Here is an 18,601-nt window from a genome sequence, read left to right as displayed (position 1 = left end):
CTCGGGAAGCACAGGACATCCTGACCTGATCCAGTCTGATTCTTATCCAAAGTTACAGGACCACCCAATAACCAGACCCCACCTGCACTGAGACCATTTTAACGACTTTCTTACATATTCTTTCCTTTGTCTTCTAAAGACATAACTCATGTACCTATGCCTTATAAATTTAGCCCTACCCTCAACCCATGTTTGTAGCTCTTTACTGCCCATGAGTCCTGTCCCCATGCTACTCCGTGCTAGTCTCTGAATAAAGGAACACTACTGCCAGAAGTTGAGAGTCCAGAAAATCTTTCTTTTGACTCCTCGGCTCACCGAGCCCACATCAACATCAGAAAATTGAGTTTCGGGGCCTGCCTGGTGGCCCAGCAGTTAAGTTCGCACGTTTCACTTCTCAGTGGCCCAGGGTTCACCGGTTCGGATCCCGGGTGCAGACGTGGCACCGCTGGGCACACCATGCTGTGGTAGCCATCCCACACATAACGACATATAGGAAGATGGGCATGGGTGTTAGCTCAGGGCCAGTCTTCCTCAGCAAAAAAAAAAAAGAGGAGGATTGGCAGCAGGCAACTCAGGGCTGATTTTCCTCAAAAAAAATAAATAAATAAAAATGCATTAAAACAAAGAAAACTGAATTTCATCCAAATAATTATCTCACTGACTGGTGAGTCTATGACGCTAGAGAGCAATGTTCAGTCTGACAATGTAGGAATCACTTGCAAGTTGTAACCTTGCGTGTCAAGGAAACATTGGGTCATCTGCAGTGTAAAATGTTCTAAATTCCATTGAGGGAAATTCTACTTTATAAGGCATTATAAAGATGATGATGAGCATGATAGTAGAATAGTAACAGGAATGCTGACACTAATAATAAAGGCACATTGGCGAGGCTTACTGAGTGTGAGGCACGGCACTCAGCACCTTAGTGGGACTGGCTCATTGCTTTTCATCTGCACAGACTTCTAACAGGGAAGCACTAGCATGATCCTATTTGATAAGAGAGGAACTGAGACTTAGGGGAGGTGAGTGACGTGTCTGACTTCACACAGGTGGTCAGGAGGGGGCTCGATTCATCACCAGGCTGCCTGACTCAGACCAAGCTTTGCCACCAAGCACACTTCACCTCTTCTTATGAAATTAGGACAAATGGTTCATTAACTAGGATGGACCTTCTGTGGGAATTAGAAACAACTTTGTTCTTCCGAACTAGCATTACTAAAGTCTCCACTATAAGGGGCTGGCCCCGTGGCCGAGTGGTTAAGTTCGCGCGCTCCGCTGCAGGCGGCCCAGTGTTTCGTTGGTTTGAATCCTGGGCGCGGACATGGCACTGCTCATCAAACCACGCTGAGGCAGCGTCCCACATGCCACAATGAGAAGGACCCACAATGAAGAATATACAACTATGTACCGGGGGGCTTTGGGGAGAAAAAGGAAAAAAATAAAATCTTAAAAAAAATCAATAAATAAAGTCTCCACTATGGAATAGATTGTCCTTGCCCTTGGTTGAAATCTAGAGATGGTGCCACAGTACTTTTACTCACTTTTTGGTGCTAAAATCCTGTGGTCACAGTCAGGTACAGTGACTGCCAGGGCAGCCTGGTTCTCATAGAAGATGTTTGGGAGAAGGCCATGAAGAGGAGCTGCCGTGTGAGAGGCAGCCCATCGAAAGGAGGAGGCAACTTCAACAACAGCCAAAGATGTTTCTTTTGACTCCAAGTATTTATCACTGCTTTCATCTATAACTTCATGTCAGAAAACACGATAATCAATCTGATGTATAAGATCGAAGAAGCATATATTGTTATTGGAGATTAGAGTATCACTTATTTGACAAGCTAAAGATAAAATAACAGGAAAATTACTACAACTGACGAAAGAGTCAATTTTCTAAACATTGTGTAAATACACACATTATACATAACACATATTATTGAATTTAAATGATATGTACTGCATATTATATCTGAAGTTTTGAGGTTTAGGGCGAACACCAAGTTGAGATCTTTGTGCAAACAAGTCTGAGTGTTTCTTGATGAGGTGACAGAGGCATCACCTCTATGGAAATATAATCAATTTTGGTGCATGGAAGACTCCTGAAGTCAAAGATGCAGCTCTCTCTACACACTGCCACATCCTTAAAGACATTTCCATTCAAATTTGCACCAGGATCTGCGTTTCTGCCTCATAACACAATAATTATGAGGTAAGTCTCTGAAAATGAGTCCAAAGGCTATTCAGGGTATTATTGCAAATAAAGAATGATGAAGAACAAGTTTCAGCAGATGAACCAATTACAAAAATTCATGAGGAGTGAGGGCCGGCCTGGTGGTGCAGCAGTCAAGTGCGCATGTTTCTGCTTCACTGGCCCAGGGTTTGCCGGTTCGGATCCTGGGTGCAGACACAGCACTGCTTGGTAAGCCATGTTGTGGTAGGCGTCCCACATATAAAGTAGAGGAAGATGGGCACGGATGCTAGCTCAGGGCCAGTCTTCCTCAGCAAAAAGAGGAGGAGTGGCAGCAGATGTTAGCTCAGGGCTAATCTTCCTCAAAAAAAAAAAATTCATAAGGAGTGATAATTTAATGGTCTGTTGCCACCATAAGAATTGACCAGTTAAAATTGCAGAGATAAATTCTACCATGGGGTGATTTTTGCCTCTCAGGGAACATTTGTTGATATCTGGGGGCATTTCAGGCTGTCATGACTATGGGAGGTGGGGAGCACTGCTACAGACATCTAGCGATCCTGTGATGCACAGAATAGTCCCCTTGACAAAGAGTATTATCTTGTTGAAAATGTCAGTAGTTTCAGTGTTGAGAAACTGGACTAATCATATGAACCCTCGATGGTCTATAAACACACACGAGAATGGAACAAAATAGATGATGAATTGTGGGAATCTGTAACTCTCCTGTCTACTACATCCAAATAAATTCCATACGGAATAAAGAATCAAAGATAAAATGAAAATACTGAAAGTAAACATCAGAAAGTATCTCTATGTATTAGGCAGTGGAAGTTATGATATCCCAAGAAAAATGTAAAGTTAGATTTGATAAACTAAAAAATGTAAACATATTGTTGATAATAATAAAAGATAGAAACACCACCTGGGAAAATGTTTTCAATAAAAATATAGAGAGGGGGCTGGCCCAGTGGGGCAGCGATTAAGTTTGCATGTTCCACTTTGGCGGCCCAGGGTTCACCGGTTCTGATCCCAGGTGCAGACCTACACACCACTTGACAAGCCATGCTGTGGCAGGCCTTCCACATAAAATAGAGGAAGATGGGCATAGATGTTAGCTCAGGGCCAGTCTTCCTCAGCAAAAAGAGGAAGATTTGCAGCAGGTGTTAGCTCAGGGCTAATCTTCCTCAAAAAAGAAAAGGAAAAAGAAAAAGAAAAAAAGATATATATATAGAGAGAGAAAGATATCACTAACAGTTTAAATAGCTCAGTAATCAAAAACAAATATGAATGTTCCAATAAAGACGTTCTAAGGCCATGCCCAAATCTTACAAAAATTATGATTTATAAATGCCTAACAAATATATTAAAAGAGATTAGCTCATTAGGCCCAAGATATATAATGAAAATACATGTACTTGTTAATGTGCAAAATACGTATGTTGACTTCCTACCCCTTTTAGTGAGGCATACTCTGGTGGGAAAGGCCAAGTGGGTGCTTCTTGATCTGTTCCCCAACCAAGATAGTAACCCAGAGGTAACCCCTTATCCATGGAGGAGCTGCAGAGATAAGTTCTATCACAAAAGCCCTGAGATATACGAGGGCATTTTTTATCACCTTCTTCTTTAATTTGCATGTTTGTTTCTTAGAAAACTATGGAGAGTGAGTTCAGAATATCATGATCATACAGAGGTTGGAGTGTCCATTAGAGCTGTTTTCCAAACGTGGAATCATTACTGGGGCACATGATCAAGGCTTGTGGCATCTAGTATGCAACTTCTTGCACATTCTTAGACACCAGAACACATATTCTTTTCAAACAGACATGGACCTTTCTCTAGGCTAGATCAAATCCTCACCATAAACAACACCTCGTAAATTTAAAATGCCAGGAATTTTAAAATTAAAAATACAAAGTAAGATCTCTGACCACAATGGAATGAAATTAGAAATCAACATCTTGGGAAAATTTGGGGAAACTCACAAATACGAGGAAATTAAACAAGACACTCCGATATAACCCATAGGTGAAAGAAATCAATACAGAAATTGGAAAACATTTTTAATGAATGAAAACAAAGACCCAATATACCACAGTTTAAGAGCTACAGTGAATACATTCTGCAGATAAAAATTGTAACCATAGGGGCCGGCGCCGTGGCCAAGTGGTTAAGTTCGCGAGCTCCGAGGCGGCGGCTGGCGTTTCTCTGGTTCAGATCCTGGGCGCAGACATGGCACCGCTCCTCAGGCCACGTGGAGGCGGTGTCCCACATGCCACAACTAGAAGGACCCACAACTAAAATATACAACTATGTACTGGGGGGATTTGGGGAGAAAAAGCAGGAAAAAAAAGAGATAAAAAATAATTATACCCATAAATGCCTAAACTACCAAAAATGAAAGATCTCAAATCAATAACTTAATCTTTTACCTAACACATTCAAAATGATGAGAAACCAAGCCAAAATTAAGGAGAAAAGGAAATAATAAAAATTAGAGCAGAAATTAAGTAAATAGAGAATAGAAAACCCATAAGGAAAATCAATGAAATCAAAAGTGGATTCTATGAAAAGATCAACAAGAATAATAATAGACACTAATAGACAATTTAGCTAGATTGACCCAAAGAAAAACAGTCAACTCAAATTCCTAGAATCAGATTGGGAGAGGGGCTATGACTACTGAGATTATAGAAATAAGAAGGATTATAAGGAAATTGAACGAACAAATGTAAACAAATTAGATAATGTAGACGAAATGGACAAATTCCTAGAAATACACAAACTACCAAAAGCAACTCAAGAAGAAACAGAAAATTTGAGTAGAATTATAAGAAGTGAAGTGGTTGGATTAGTAAACAAAAAACCACGCATAAAGCAAAGCCCAGGCCCAGAGGGTTTCACAGCAGAATGCTCCAAAACATCCAATTAAGGTTTAATACGGATTCTTCCCGAATTCTTCCCCAAAACAGAATCAACACAACACTTCAAACTCATGTGTGAAGCCAGTGTTATCCTGATACCAAAATCAGACGAAAGTATCACCAAAAACTCTGCAGACCTATTTCCTTTGTGAATATGGATCCAAAAAATCCTCAATTAATACTAGTGCCTAACCCAGCAACAACCTAAAACATTTATACACCAAGACCAGGTGGGATTAATTCCAGGGATGCAGGGTTGGGTTAAGCTCTCAAAAGTCATTAATGTAGTACGTCATGTTCTTACCAAACCAGGTTCGTTTTTGCCCACTACCCAGAAAGACAAACACCAAGATGATGAGATTGCAGCAGAGAGAGAGTTTAATCACAAGACAGCCATGCAAGGAAGCGAGAGCATGAGTCTCAAATTCACCTCCCAGAAAATACGGACTCAGGGATCTTGATGAGATAGGGGGGCAAGTGGTCTGAAATGTGGAGAGAGGTGAGGTAATCGATCTGCACAAGCATAGTGAGATGTCATGCCTCTTCATGGGACCCATGTTGACAAAATGGCGATGTTAGCATGATCTGTGGGTGGAGTTTTTAGCTTCTTGACGTCAAAAGGTGCCTATTGGACATCTGCGTGGGCCCAGTTGATGGGTTGGTGGTCTCAACTGGCCCAGAGTGGACAAGGAGTTCTAATTCCTGAAGAACAGCTCAAACACCCATGACCATGGCAACCCAGGCTCCAGGGAGATGTTATCTACAGGCGCCTAGTGGGAGTCAGATAGCATATTGCCTATACAGCACAGTTAACAATGGGTGGGTTGGGGCCAGCCTGGTGGCGCAGAGGTTAAGTTCGCACGTTCCGCTTCAGTGGCCTGCGGTTCGTCAGTTAGGATCCCAGATGCGGACCTACGCACTGCTTGTCAAGCCATGCTGTGGCAGACGTCTCACATATAAAAGTAGAGGAAGGTGGGCACAGATGTTAGCTCAGAGCCAGTCTTCCTCAGCAAAAAGAGGAGGATTGGCAACAGTAGCTCAGGGCTACTCTTCCTTAAAAAAAAAACCCCAAAAAGACAATGAGTGGGTTAAACAGCTAAAAGCTATAATCAGTAATTGCAAAAAGGAAAAAAAACTTTAGTTCCTAGCTTCTTAATCAGCACTGGCTAAGTCCTTCCCGGTTTCAATCCCTCCTATTCTTTGGTATTCCTCATTCTTGAGGGATTTGGGGCAACAACCCATCTAGCTACTTCCTGCTGAATTGGGGGCATAGATCTGGGTTAGAGGAATGCAACTGTTTAGCACTCATTTGGAAATATTCTCTTGTTCCCAGCTTCGTGTTGACATTTTTGTAATATTAGAATTTTGTATCTTGCTCAACAGTTTTGGAACCTTTGAAAGCACATTTTACAATCAAGTGTCCGACCAGAAGGATAAGAAGTATAGACTACCCAAATTTTAATAGTCCCTGAAAAACAGACTTATTCCCAGTGAGGCCTCCATCTGATCTCCAGGTGGGGCCAGACATCTGTCACAGTTCTTGATAATCTTTTGTTTTACTGGAGATGCATCAGAGACCAGAGCGATGGCCTATACCCTGATCTTTCAGTTGTCATTGATGATGGCCATCGCACAGACTCTCTGGCTGGGGGTCACCACATTCCTAAGGAACTCAGAAGAACAAAGTTATCAACTTACAGCAGCTGGGAGAGGCCATAAAATCTACAGAGCAGGTCTGGGTTAGTTAACCAGAGGTCATTCAAAGATACAATATGGTTTCTTTTCTACAATATGGCTTCCCTTATGTCAACCTTGTGTTGACCAGCATCAATATTAATAGACTGAAAACAAAAATGACCTGATCTTCTCAATAGACTAAGAGGAAATCCTTGGCAAAATTCAATATCCTTTCATGATACAAATACTCAGCAATCCAGGATTTGAAGGAAATTTCCTGAACCTGATAATGAGCATGGATGGGACACCCACAACTAATATTATACATAAAGGTGAAAGGCTGGATATTTTCTTCCAGAAATGAGGAACACAACAAGAATGTCTACTCTTGCCACTTTTTTTTTTTTTTTGTTAAGATTGGCCCTGAGCTCCCAACTGTTGCCAATCTTCCTTCTGTTTATTTTTTCTCTCCAAAGTCCCAGTACATAGTTGTACATCCTAGTTGCAGGTCTTTCTAGTTCTTCTATGTGGGACGCCAACACAGCATGGCTTGATGAGCAGTGCATAGGTCTACGCCCAGGATCTGAACTGGCGAACCCCGGGCCACCTAAGCAGAGCAGGAAAACTTAAGTGCTTGGCCACAGGGCCCCTGCTCTTGCCACTTCTATTTGACAATGCACTGGACATTTCAGCCAGAACAGGTTTGCAAGAAAAAGAAATAAAAAGTGTTCAGAGTGGGTAGGAAGATGTAAAATTATCTTCACTTGCATATGACATCTTGTAAATAGAAAACTCTAAGGAATCCACTAAAAAAACCTGTCAGAACTGATAACCAAGCACAGAAAATTTGTATGATACGAGGTAAGTATATAAAAATAAATTGTATTTTATACACTGCAAGGAACAATGTGATAATGAAACTAACAAAAGAAATCTACTTATAATAGCATCAAAAGGAATAAGTTAGGAATAAATTTAATAAAAGAAGTAGAAAATACTCCAAAAACTGCAAAACAGCATTAAAAATTTCATAAAGATCGACAAGTGAGAAATAACAAATGTTGGTGAAGAGGTGAAGAAAAGAAAACCCTTGTATACTGTCAGTAGCAATGTAAAGTGTTGCAGCCACTATGGAAAACGGTATGGAGGTTCATGAAAAAATGTGATTCAGCAATTCCACTTCCTGGTATTTATCCAAAGGAAACTAAAATGCTAACTCAAAAAGATATGTGCGCTCCGATGTTCACTGCACCATTATTTACAATATCCAAGAAATGGAAACAACCTAAGTGTCCACCAATAAATAAGTGGGTAGAGAAATTATGGTATACATGTACAATGGAAATTATTCAGCCATAAAAAAAGAATGAAATCTTGCCACTGGTGACAACATGGATGGATCTCAATGGCATTACGCTGTGACATGTGTCAGATAGTGAAGTACAATAATTGTATGGTCTCTCTTATATGTGGAATCTAAAACAAACAAAAACACCAAGCTCATGGATATAGATAAGAGAGTGGCAGTTGCCAGAGGCGTGGGGTGGGGAATGACAGAAATGGGTGAAGGGGGTCAAAAGGTAAAATGGAAAAAGGGAGCTGTATCAAAAACTGCATATTTATAATAATCACATAGTGATAGAAAAATGATTATAAACTTTTATATATTTTAAATTTACAAACTATGCACCACTCCTATTGGATGGTCATTAGTGAATGTACACATACGCAAAAGGATATCACTTACAGAGCTGGAAGCACCCTGAGAGAAGGTGGAGAAACATCCTCTTCTAGCCACATGTTCCTTGAAAATAGTTTCTAGTAATAACAACTATTAAACTTTTTTCTTATTACCAAAAATGTGATTTGCATTTTTGGAAATTAAAAGGAATGGGGTGAGGTTGGGAGGGGACTGGATATTCAGACATTGCAGATCTTTAATAAGATGAGCAAAAACCTAGAAGTGATGCCATCTTTTTCCTTGTTCTTTATTAATCCCTAACTAATAGAGGCAAGAAAAACAAGTGAACCCTAAAAATCAATCAATCAATCGATCAATAAAACGGAAAATAGACCATGCTCATGGATCCTTAGTTTTAACACTGTGGAGATGACAATACTTCCTAGAACCATCTAGATTTTCAACACAATCCCTATCATAATCTCAGCTGACTTCTTTATATAAATTGGCAAGGTTTTGATAAATGATACGGAATTGCAGGCAGACCAGAATCACTAAACCAATCTTGCAAGATGAAGACAAAGTAATAAGACTAACATTTCCTGATTTCAAATCTGACTACTCAGCATGGTAATCCAGGTAATGTGATGATGACACAAGGACAGACACAGATCAGTGTGTTTCATTGAGATTCCAGATATAAACCCATTCATCTGTGGTCAACTGATTGTCAGAAAAGGTACCAAAAATGGGGAAAGAATATTCTTTTTCAAAAACTGGTGCTGGACAACTGGATAGAAACATGCAGAAGGATGAAATTGGACTCACGTTACACCACACACAATAACTTACCAAAATCGATCAAAGACCCAAATCAGGAGTAAAACAATAATACTCTTAGAAAAAACAAAGAGGGCAATATGACTGTTGATTTGACAAAGAATCATGAATTACAACACCAAAAGTGAAAACACTAAAAATATGTAAATAACTTGAACTTCATCAAAATTAATGACTTTTTGTTTCAAAGGACACCATTAGGAAAGTGGAAACACCCATGGGAACGCCTGTGCACTTCTGGTGGGAAAGCAAAATCATGACACCATTGTGGAAAACAGTATGACACATTTTCAAATATTACAGTAAGTGTTATCATATGATCCAGCATTTCCATTTCTGAGTATATACCCAAAAGTATTCAAAACATGGACTCCAACAGATATATGCCCACCTGTGTTCATATGAGCATTATTCACAGTAGCCCCAAACTGAAAGCAACCAAAACATTCATCAACAGATGAATGGATCAACAAAGTGTAGTGCACACATAGAATAGAATATTATTCAGCTTTAAAAAGACATGGGGGTCAGCCCAGTGGTGCAGCAGTTAAGTTTGCGCATTCTGCTTTGGTGGCCTGGGGTTCTCCAGTTCAGATCTCAGGTGTGTAGGTCGCACCACTTGTCAAGCCATGCTGCGGCAGGCATCCCACATATAAAATAGAGGAAGATGGGCACGGATGTGAGCTCAGGGCCAGTCTTCCTCAGCCAAAAGAGGAGGATTGGCAGTAGTTAGCTCAGGGCTAATCTTCTTCAATAAATAAGTAAATTTAAAAAAAGACGTGAAATTCCAACACATGCTATAACATGGGCGAACCTTGAGGACATCATGCTAAGTGTAACAAGCCAGTCAAAAAAAGGACAAAAACTGTGTGATTCCACTGATAGGAGGTATCTAGAGTGGTCAGATTCATAGAGACATCAGGACAGTGGTTGTCAGGGCCAAGCGGGCATTTTTGTTTGATACACAGAGAGTGGCAGTTTTGCAGGATGAAGAGTTCTGGAGATCGGTTTCACAATGTCAGTGTACTTCACACTATGAACTATACACTTAATATGGATAAGATGTAACTTTGATGGAATAAATATAGAAGGCGATCAAAAGCTACACACTTCGTGTTATGACATAAATAAGTCACGGGGATGTAATGTACAGCATGGTGACTAGAGTTAATACCGAATTGTTTATTTAAAATTTGCTAAGAGGGTAGATCTTAAATGTTCTCAACACAAGAAAAAAAGTTTATAATCCTATGTGGTGATGGAAGTTGACTAGCCTTACTATGGCACACTGAATTGAATATAATGTTGATCGTCAATTATATCTCAATTTTTAAAAAATGAAATATTGATACATGCTACAACATGGAATACCCTGAAAAAATTACACCAAGTGAATGAAGTCAAACACAAACACCACATACTATACAATTTTATTCATACGAAAGTCAACAAATATGGACATTTATAGACACAGACAATAGATTAGTGGCCGTCTAGGGCTGGCACTTGGAGGAGCTAAGTGGGAAGATAGGGCAGTGGTAGGTTAAGGGCTTAGGGGTTTCGTTTTAGGTGATGTAAATATTCTGAAATTGACGGCGGTGATAATTGCAGATACTGTAAATATACTGAAGACCAGTGACTTGTAAAAGTTAAAGGCCTCTATTTTATTGTATGTGTATTATTTCTCAAAAAAACCCACAAAACCTGTTTAAATAAGTAGATAAAAGCATTACGAATTTTGCAATGAAAATGGGTTTTCCATTCCAATCTCTTAAGCATATGAATATTTTCCAGGTACATTCCAAATTTACATAACCTTTTCTCGTTTTGTGTGTTCTATCAGTCCAAACAGGAATTGAATTACCTTACGGATATTATAGGCTTTTACATTTCAAAGTTCTCTCAGGATACATTCAAAATATGATCTAACATAAATCTCCGTCCAGTGTAAAATGTACACCTGAGATTTGAATGAACACATCTCACACCTTGTGGTTAGACTGAGAAGAGCCTTTGCGCCCAGCTAAGGCTGCGGGTTCCAACTTCCCCGCAGAGCTGAGGGCTTGGGAGGCCACAGGATTCTTTAAAGTATGATATCAGCGGAGGTGGGGAAGCGCTGGGTGGAAGATCAAAGGTCAGAGTGGAGACAGACTAATCATTACACACGGGGAGTTGATTTTAAGTGTGTTTGCAAAGAAGGGTCACAGTTCCGGGAGCGCCCTCGTAGCGCCTAATTGCAACGGAAAACTCCTCAGACAGGACCACCTTCAGCTCTGGGTTGGCTCAAACAAATAATCTCCATCCCGCTGTCACTCAGGACCGGGGTGGGGGGGACTTTCGAACTGTCCAATCGGGGTCGGCTCCCGGGCAGGTGGGTGGGCCGACGCTCCGCAACCACTTCCGACTTCCTGTCGCTCCATAGTCCTTCCGGTCACGAGTCGCCTGCCTTTAAAGGCCCCTCCTTGCTCTGCCGCCGACTCTGTTGCGCTGTGACCGACTCATAGGAAGGAGTCGGGGGACCCAGGAGCCCCAGAAATGGTGAGTGTGCGGCCCGGGGTGAGGACACGGGAGGAGGGGCTGGTGGGAAGCGGCGGGGCGGGCCCGGCCTCCCGCGGTCCCCTCCGGGCTCTGCGTCCGCGGTGGCGCCGCTCGGCCCTCACGCCCCTCCGGCCGCAGCGTGGGGGCGGGGAGGGCAGCCGGGCCCCGGGCGTCCTGTGGTCCCTGCGCGCGGCGACTGCGGCCGGAGCGTCTCTGGGCCGCTGTGCGCCCGCAGCCCCGCGTGTCCCAGACGGTGCGGGGCCCGCGGGAGGGTCCTCAGGACAGTCGGGCCTCGGGCTCCGGGGTCCGTGCGCGGAGGAGCTGTGGTCTGTGGGTCCCCAGGGCCTCCTTTCTCTCCAGGGAGCACCCGTTTTCTCCTGAGTTTTCCCTGTATTTGGGGAGCAGAGTCTCAAATCCACGACCCTGTCCCGCAGCTCTTCCCAGGACCGACAATAAATCCCTAAACTTCCGTATTCCTCCTCACGTTCCCGAACGCCAACTTCCCTTCTGCGATTCACAGCATCGTCATCAACCATCAACCAAACAGACCCGATATTTTAATCATCATTTTTCTATAGGCAGTGGGTGGCCCTTTTAAAAGAGTTTGTTCCTTGTTTGTGGATGTTTTACTTGAGAGAAGTAGCGAACAGCCACCTGGAAATTCCTTGTATGACGTCTTCTGTCACCGACTACAAACACAGGTTCTTAGTCACCACACAAGAGGGGCCAAATAAAACCTGGAACAGCAGGCTTATGACATGGAAAGGGTTTTACTTCGGGTGATATCAGCCATCAGCCGGGAGACGAGAGTGAGCCCTGGAATTTGTTTCGTTTCATCTCGTGTCCCCGAAAGAGGGGAGGCGACGAGTTTTTAAGGTTTGTGAGGAATGTGGCTGCTCGCAGATGGTGGGGGGGAGGGGGCAGTCAGTGGTCTTGCTGGTCGCAGCTTTCCCAGCAGCCTGCATTCGCCCTTGGGAGGCTGTTTGCAGGAGGAGGAGGAGGAGGAGAAGGAGAAGAAATCCAGGTGGGTGATCTTGGCCGGCTGTCTCCGTGGCGGGCGTGGATTCTGGAGCCAGGGAGTAAGCGGGGAAAGAGTGCTGTGGTTTTAACCCCATATATGCTGGGTTTAATGTAGGGGAACTGATATCAGGGCTGGCATCACTTTCGCCTCTTCTCCCAGGATGTGTCCTGGGCGCAGACGTTCAATCCTAAATCCTTTGGGTGCAGCTTCCTCTGGGCAAACTTTCCTGGGCGATCTGTCCTATCAGCACTGCCCCTCCCTTGGTTTGTCTCCTTGAAAAGATATATTCGCTATATTTTACTTTCAGCTTTTTAATAAATAAAAATTTGTGTAATCCATTCAGCTTGAAAGATAATATGAAATGCTTCCAAAGAGGAAAAGAAAGAGGTGAATTTCAGAAAAAAATAAAACATTCCAGTGTTACATTGCATGGTTTTAAAATAGTTTTTCTCTTTTCCTTTTCTTGCATGTTGCTAATATTCCTAGGTCTGTTCTTTGTTTTGGGTGCGTTCATATGGATTTCCAGGGCTTAGACTGGCAAACCTGAGGTGCTGAAGTATGAGTAATTGTTTGTAAACCAGTTTCTTGTCAAGGAAATAATTAACATCTATTTTTTCCTGAATGTCGTACATTCCTGTCGGTTTCTTGATGAGCCAGCAAAATGCCATACAATTTTCTTGCCTCATTTGCACATTTGAGTGTTTGAGTGTTTGAGCTGAATTGTTCAATCATTAGATTTATGTCATTTAAGGTATCAGTGGTGGTCAAAAAAAACTCCAGTGGGGTCAGAGGCCTGAAGACAGTGTCACTAAGCTAAGGCCCCCTTGAGTCTGCGAAGGGAATGCCTTGCAGGCCCAGTTGTCCTTCCTGGGGAGCCTCCCCTGCAGGTGTCCTACTGCTCACACCCCCATGGAAGGAGCCTTCATCCTGAGAGGAGCTGCAGAGCCCTGGAAAGCTGGGGGCGCACGTGCTCATGGGGTGGGAGTGACACCCTTTCTGAGGTTGTCACTCTGGTTCCCTTGGGCCTGTTTCTAGACATAATTGGAGTTTTGCAGGCACGGTGTGGGTGCATTCAGAGAGTAATTTGCTTACACTGAGAAAGTCTGTGAGAGTCAGGAGCTCTGTGTTCTGGATTAGGGCCCGTTAATCAGGAGGTCCATTTGGGTCAGAACCTTAAACTGGATCCAGCTGAGTTTCCTTACTGTGAGAATGGAGCCTGAGAGAGGGAACATGTGCACTGTTCCCTGGGGAGAGGAGGGTGTGTGGGGCTCCCAGAGCTCCTTCCTGTGGCTGCTCAGGTGCCCTCCCCTCCTTCTCCAGGGACTGACCCCCTCCAGGGCTCCGTTTACACCAGGAGAGTCAGGGACATGGGACCTTGTGACCGTGGCTTTCCTTCTGTCCTGTGGGAAGCAGGCTGCTCATCTGAGCTGATTCCGGTATTTGTGTTTCTTCCCTTTGGATTCCTGTATCGATGGACTAGGGCAGCGCTTTCGCTCTCATTTCCCTTAGCACTCGGGCCCTGAGACTGTAAGTTGATGGAGAGATGGGATGTGAGGAGAACAAGAAAATTGTGGAACCAAATAGTTTTTTTTCCATTTAGGCAAGAGAACCTCAAGATGTGAGATGAATGTTTTGAAGTTCTCAGGTACATGTTTCATTTTTGGATCAGGCTTCATATGTGCATGTCCCTAGAGAACAGAAATTTAAAAAGCTAAAGCAATTGAATTCCTATTGTAATTGATGTGCGGGAAACTTCTGAACGCTAGTGTAACTCTTTAGAACCCTACTATATTGAAGTGGATAAACTCAAACCCTTATTCCTGAAAATACCCCGGTGTGAGATAGAGGGGAAGTAAAACTACAATGTCACATGTCCTTTTTACAAAGAGATTTGAAAATTTTCATTTTGAATGGTTTACGATTTTTTTTAAGATTGGCACCTGAGCCAGCAACTGTTGCCAATCTTTTTTTTTTTCCTGCTTTGTCTCCCCCCGCCCTCCCGCCCCCCCCCCCCGTACACAGTTGTATATCTTAGTTACAGGTCCTTCTAGTTGTGGCATGTGGGACGCCGCCTCAGCATGGCCTTGCCCAGGATCTGCACCGGTGAAACCCTGGGCCTCAGAAGCAGAGCTCGTGAACTTGACCACTTGGCCACGGGGCTGGCCCCTGAATGGTTTACATTTTTATAACCGATAGTGTTTAAAGTATTTAAATCTTAGATTGATTTCTTGTGTGCAAAAGTTAAAATTAAATAAATGACTGTTAATAGTAAAATACAGTATGCATAAATGTCTCTGTTCATTTGAAATGAATCTGTAAGATAGCACAGTCTAACTCCAGAAGACTCGCTGCCGATATATCCTGGTCCCCACAGCGCTGTTACTCCAGCCACCTCCAAATACAGTGTTGATCATTTCTTGAGCCTCCTATTAGTCTGTCTGTCTGTCTGTCTGTCTTTTTTCTTCTTTTTGGTGTTTTATTTTCATTCTTTTTGTTGTGGTAACATTGGCTTATAAGATTATGTAAATTTTAGGTGTACATTATTGTATTTGTTTCCCTGTAGATTACATCGTAGTCACTACCCAAAAGCTGATTACAGTCCATCACCACACACATGTGCCTAATCAATGCTTTCAGCCTCTTCTCCCCCATCCCCTCTGGTAACCACCAATCCAATCTCTGTTGCTGTGTGTTTGTTGTTGTTTTTATCTTCTACTTATGATTGAGATCATACGGTATTTGACTTTCTCCCTCTGATTTATTTCACTTAGCATAATACCTTCAAAGTCCATCCATGTTTTCACAAATGGCTGGATTTCATCATTTCTTATGGCTGAGTAGTACTCCATTGTGTATATATACCACATCTTCTTTATCCATTCGTCCCTTGACGGGCACCTAGGTTGCTTCCAAGTCTTGGCTATTGTGAATAATGCTGCAGTCAACATAGAGGTGCATGTATCTTTATGCCTCTGCGTTTTCAAGTTCTTTGGATAAATACCCAGCAGTGGGATAGCTGGGTCATATGGTAGATTTATTTTTACTTTTTGGGGGAATCTCCATACTGTTTTCCATAATGGCTGCACCAATTTGCACTCCCACCAGCAGTGTATGAGGGTTCCCTTCTCTCTACATCCTCTCCAACACTTGTTGTTTCCTGTCTGGTTAATTATAGCCGTTCTGACTGGAGTGAGGTGCTATCTCATTGTAGTGTTTTTTTTTTTTTTTGAGGAAGATTAACCCTGAGCTAACTCCTGCCAGTCCTCCTCTTCTTGCTGAGGAAGCCCAGCCCCGAGCCAACATCTGCACCCATCCTCCTCCACCCCATATGTGGGATGCCCACCACAGCATGGCATGCCAAACGGTGCCATGTCCGCATCCGGGATCTGAACGCGCCACCAAGAAGTGGAACGTGCAAACTTAACTGCTGCGCCACCGGGCCGGCCCTATCTCATTGTAGTTTTGATTTGCATTTCCCTGGTAATGATGTTGAGCATGTTTTCATGTGCCTGTTGGCCATCCGTATATCTTCTTAGGAGAAAGGTCCGTTCAGATCTTTTGCCCATTTTTTAATTGAGTTGTTAGTATTTTTGTTGTTGAGATGTATGAGTTCTTTGTATATTTTGGATGTTAACCTCTTCTCAGACATATGGTTTGCAAATATCTTCTCTCAATTGTTAGATTGTCTTTTCGTTTTGTTGATGGTTTCCTTTGCTGTGCGGAAGCTTTTTAGTTTGATGTAGTCCCATTTGTTTATTTTTTCTTTTGGTTCACTTGCCCGGTCAGATGTGGGACTTGAAAATATGCTGCTAATTGGGACTGGCCCCATGGCCGAGTGGTTAAGTTTGCGCGCTCCGCTGCAGGCGGCCCAGTGTTTCGTTGGTTCGAATCCTGGGCACGGACATGGCACTGATCATCAAACCACGCTGAGGCAGCGTCCCACATGCCACAACTAGAAGGACCCACAACGAAGAATATACAACTATGTACCAGGGGGCTTTGGGGAGAAAAAGGAAAAAAAAAAAATGCTGCTAAGAACAATGTTGAAGAGCGTGGTGCCTATGTTTTCTTCCAGAAGTTTCGTAGTTTCAGGTCTTACATTCAAGTCTTTAATCCATTTGAGTTAGTTTTTGTGTATGGTGCAAGGTAATGGTCTACTTTCATTCTTTTGCATGTGGCTGTCCAGCTTTCCCAACACTGTTTATTGAAGAGACTTTCCTTTCTCCATTAAATGTTCTTGGCTCTCTTATAGAAAATTAGCTGTCTGTAGATGTGTGGTTTATTTCTGGGCTCTCAGTTCCATTCCATTGATCTGTGTGTCTGTTTTTGTGCCGTGCCATGCTGTTTTGGTTACTATGGCTTTGTAGTACGTTTTGAAGTCAGGGAGTGTGATACCTCCAGCTTTGTTCTTTTTTTTCTCTGGATTCCTTTGGCTATTCAAGGTCTTTTGTTGTTCCATATAAATTTTAGGATTCTCTGTTCTATTTTTGTGAAAGATGTCATTGGAACTTTGATAGGGATTGCATTGAATCTATAGAGTGCTTAGGAAGTGTGGACATTTTCTCTGTGTTTTTCCAGTACCAGAGGATGGCATATCTGTCCATTTCTTTCTGTCTTCAGTTTCTTTCAGCAGTGTTTTATAGTTTTCAGTGTACAGATCTTTCACCTCTTTTGTTAAGTTTATTCCTAGGTATTTTATTCTTTTTGTTGCAGTTCTACATGAGATTGTAGTTTTAATTTCTCTTTCTGCTACTTCGTTGTGTGTAGAAATGACACTGATTTTTCTGTGTTAATTTTGTATCCTGCAACTTTACCATACTCATTTATCATTTCTAGAATTTTTTTGTTGGATTCTTTAGGGTTTTATATATATAAAATCATGTAATCTGCTTCTAGTGAGAGTTTCACTTTTTCCTTTCCAGTTTGGATCCCTTTTATTTCTTTTTCTTGCCTGATTGCTCTGGCCAGGACTTCCAATACTGTGTTAAATGAGAGTGTGAAAGTGGACGTCCTTGTCTGGTTCCTGTTCTTAGAGGGATAGCTTTCACTGTTTCTCCATTGAGAATGATTTTAGCTGTGGTTTGTCATATATGGCCTTTATTATGTTGAAGAACTTTCCTTGTATTCCCATTTTGTTCAGAGTTTTTAACATAAATGGATGCTGTATCTTGTCAAATGCTTTTTCTGCATCTATTGGGATGATCATGTGATTTTTATTCTTCATTTTGTTAATGTGGTGTATTCCATTGATTTGCTGATGTTGAACCATCCCTACGTCCCCGGAATAAATCCCGCTTGATCATGGTGTATGATCTTTTTAATGTATCAGTGTATGTGATTTGCTACTATTTTGTTTAGGATTTGTGTATCAGTGTTCATCAGTGATATTAAGCTTTAAATTTCTATTTTTGTGTTGTCCTTCTCTGATTTTGGTAGCAGAGCAATGGTGGCTTCATAGAACGAGTTAGGAAGCTTCCCTTGTCTTCAATTTTTTGGAAGAGTTTGCAAAGGATAGGTGTTAAGTCATCTTCGGATGTTTGGTAGAATTCCCCAGGGAAGCCATCTGGTCCTGGACTCTTATTTTTTGGGAAGTTTTTGATTTCCTTACTGGTGATTGGCCTACTCAAATTCTCTATTTCTTCTCAATTCAGTTTAAGAAGGTTCTATGATTCTAAGAATTTATCCATTTCATCTAGATTATCCAATTTGTTGGCATATAGCTTTTCATAGTATTATAA

At 42.1% G+C, this 18,601-nt stretch overlaps 1 protein-coding gene and 1 long non-coding RNA gene across 2 annotated transcripts in view; both read left to right on the top strand.

The window, feature by feature from the left end:
• The first annotated feature begins 11,717 nt into the window (after positions 1 to 11,717).
• Positions 11,718 to 18,601, top strand: part of LOC100056232 (zinc finger protein 709) — a 41,208-nt gene continuing 34,324 nt past the window's right edge. Inside the window, exon 1 of the mRNA XM_014741695.3 lies at positions 11,718 to 11,842. Coding sequence (XP_014597181.3) covers positions 11,840 to 11,842 — 3 coding nt within the window. The 5' untranslated portion in view covers positions 11,718 to 11,839. The remainder of the gene's footprint in view (positions 11,843 to 18,601) is intronic.
• LOC138925149 (uncharacterized) lies at positions 12,584 to 15,133 on the top strand. Its single transcript, XR_011440971.1, has 3 exons — positions 12,584 to 12,718; positions 14,464 to 14,508; positions 14,886 to 15,133. It is a non-coding gene; the product is annotated as an uncharacterized lncRNA (long non-coding RNA).

This window comes from Equus caballus, chromosome 7 (genome assembly GCF_041296265.1).
Source record: "Equus caballus isolate H_3958 breed thoroughbred chromosome 7, TB-T2T, whole genome shotgun sequence".
In the NCBI taxonomy this organism is placed as follows: Eukaryota; Metazoa; Chordata; class Mammalia; order Perissodactyla; family Equidae; genus Equus; species Equus caballus.
This window is presented reverse-complemented; position numbering and strand designations above follow the sequence as displayed.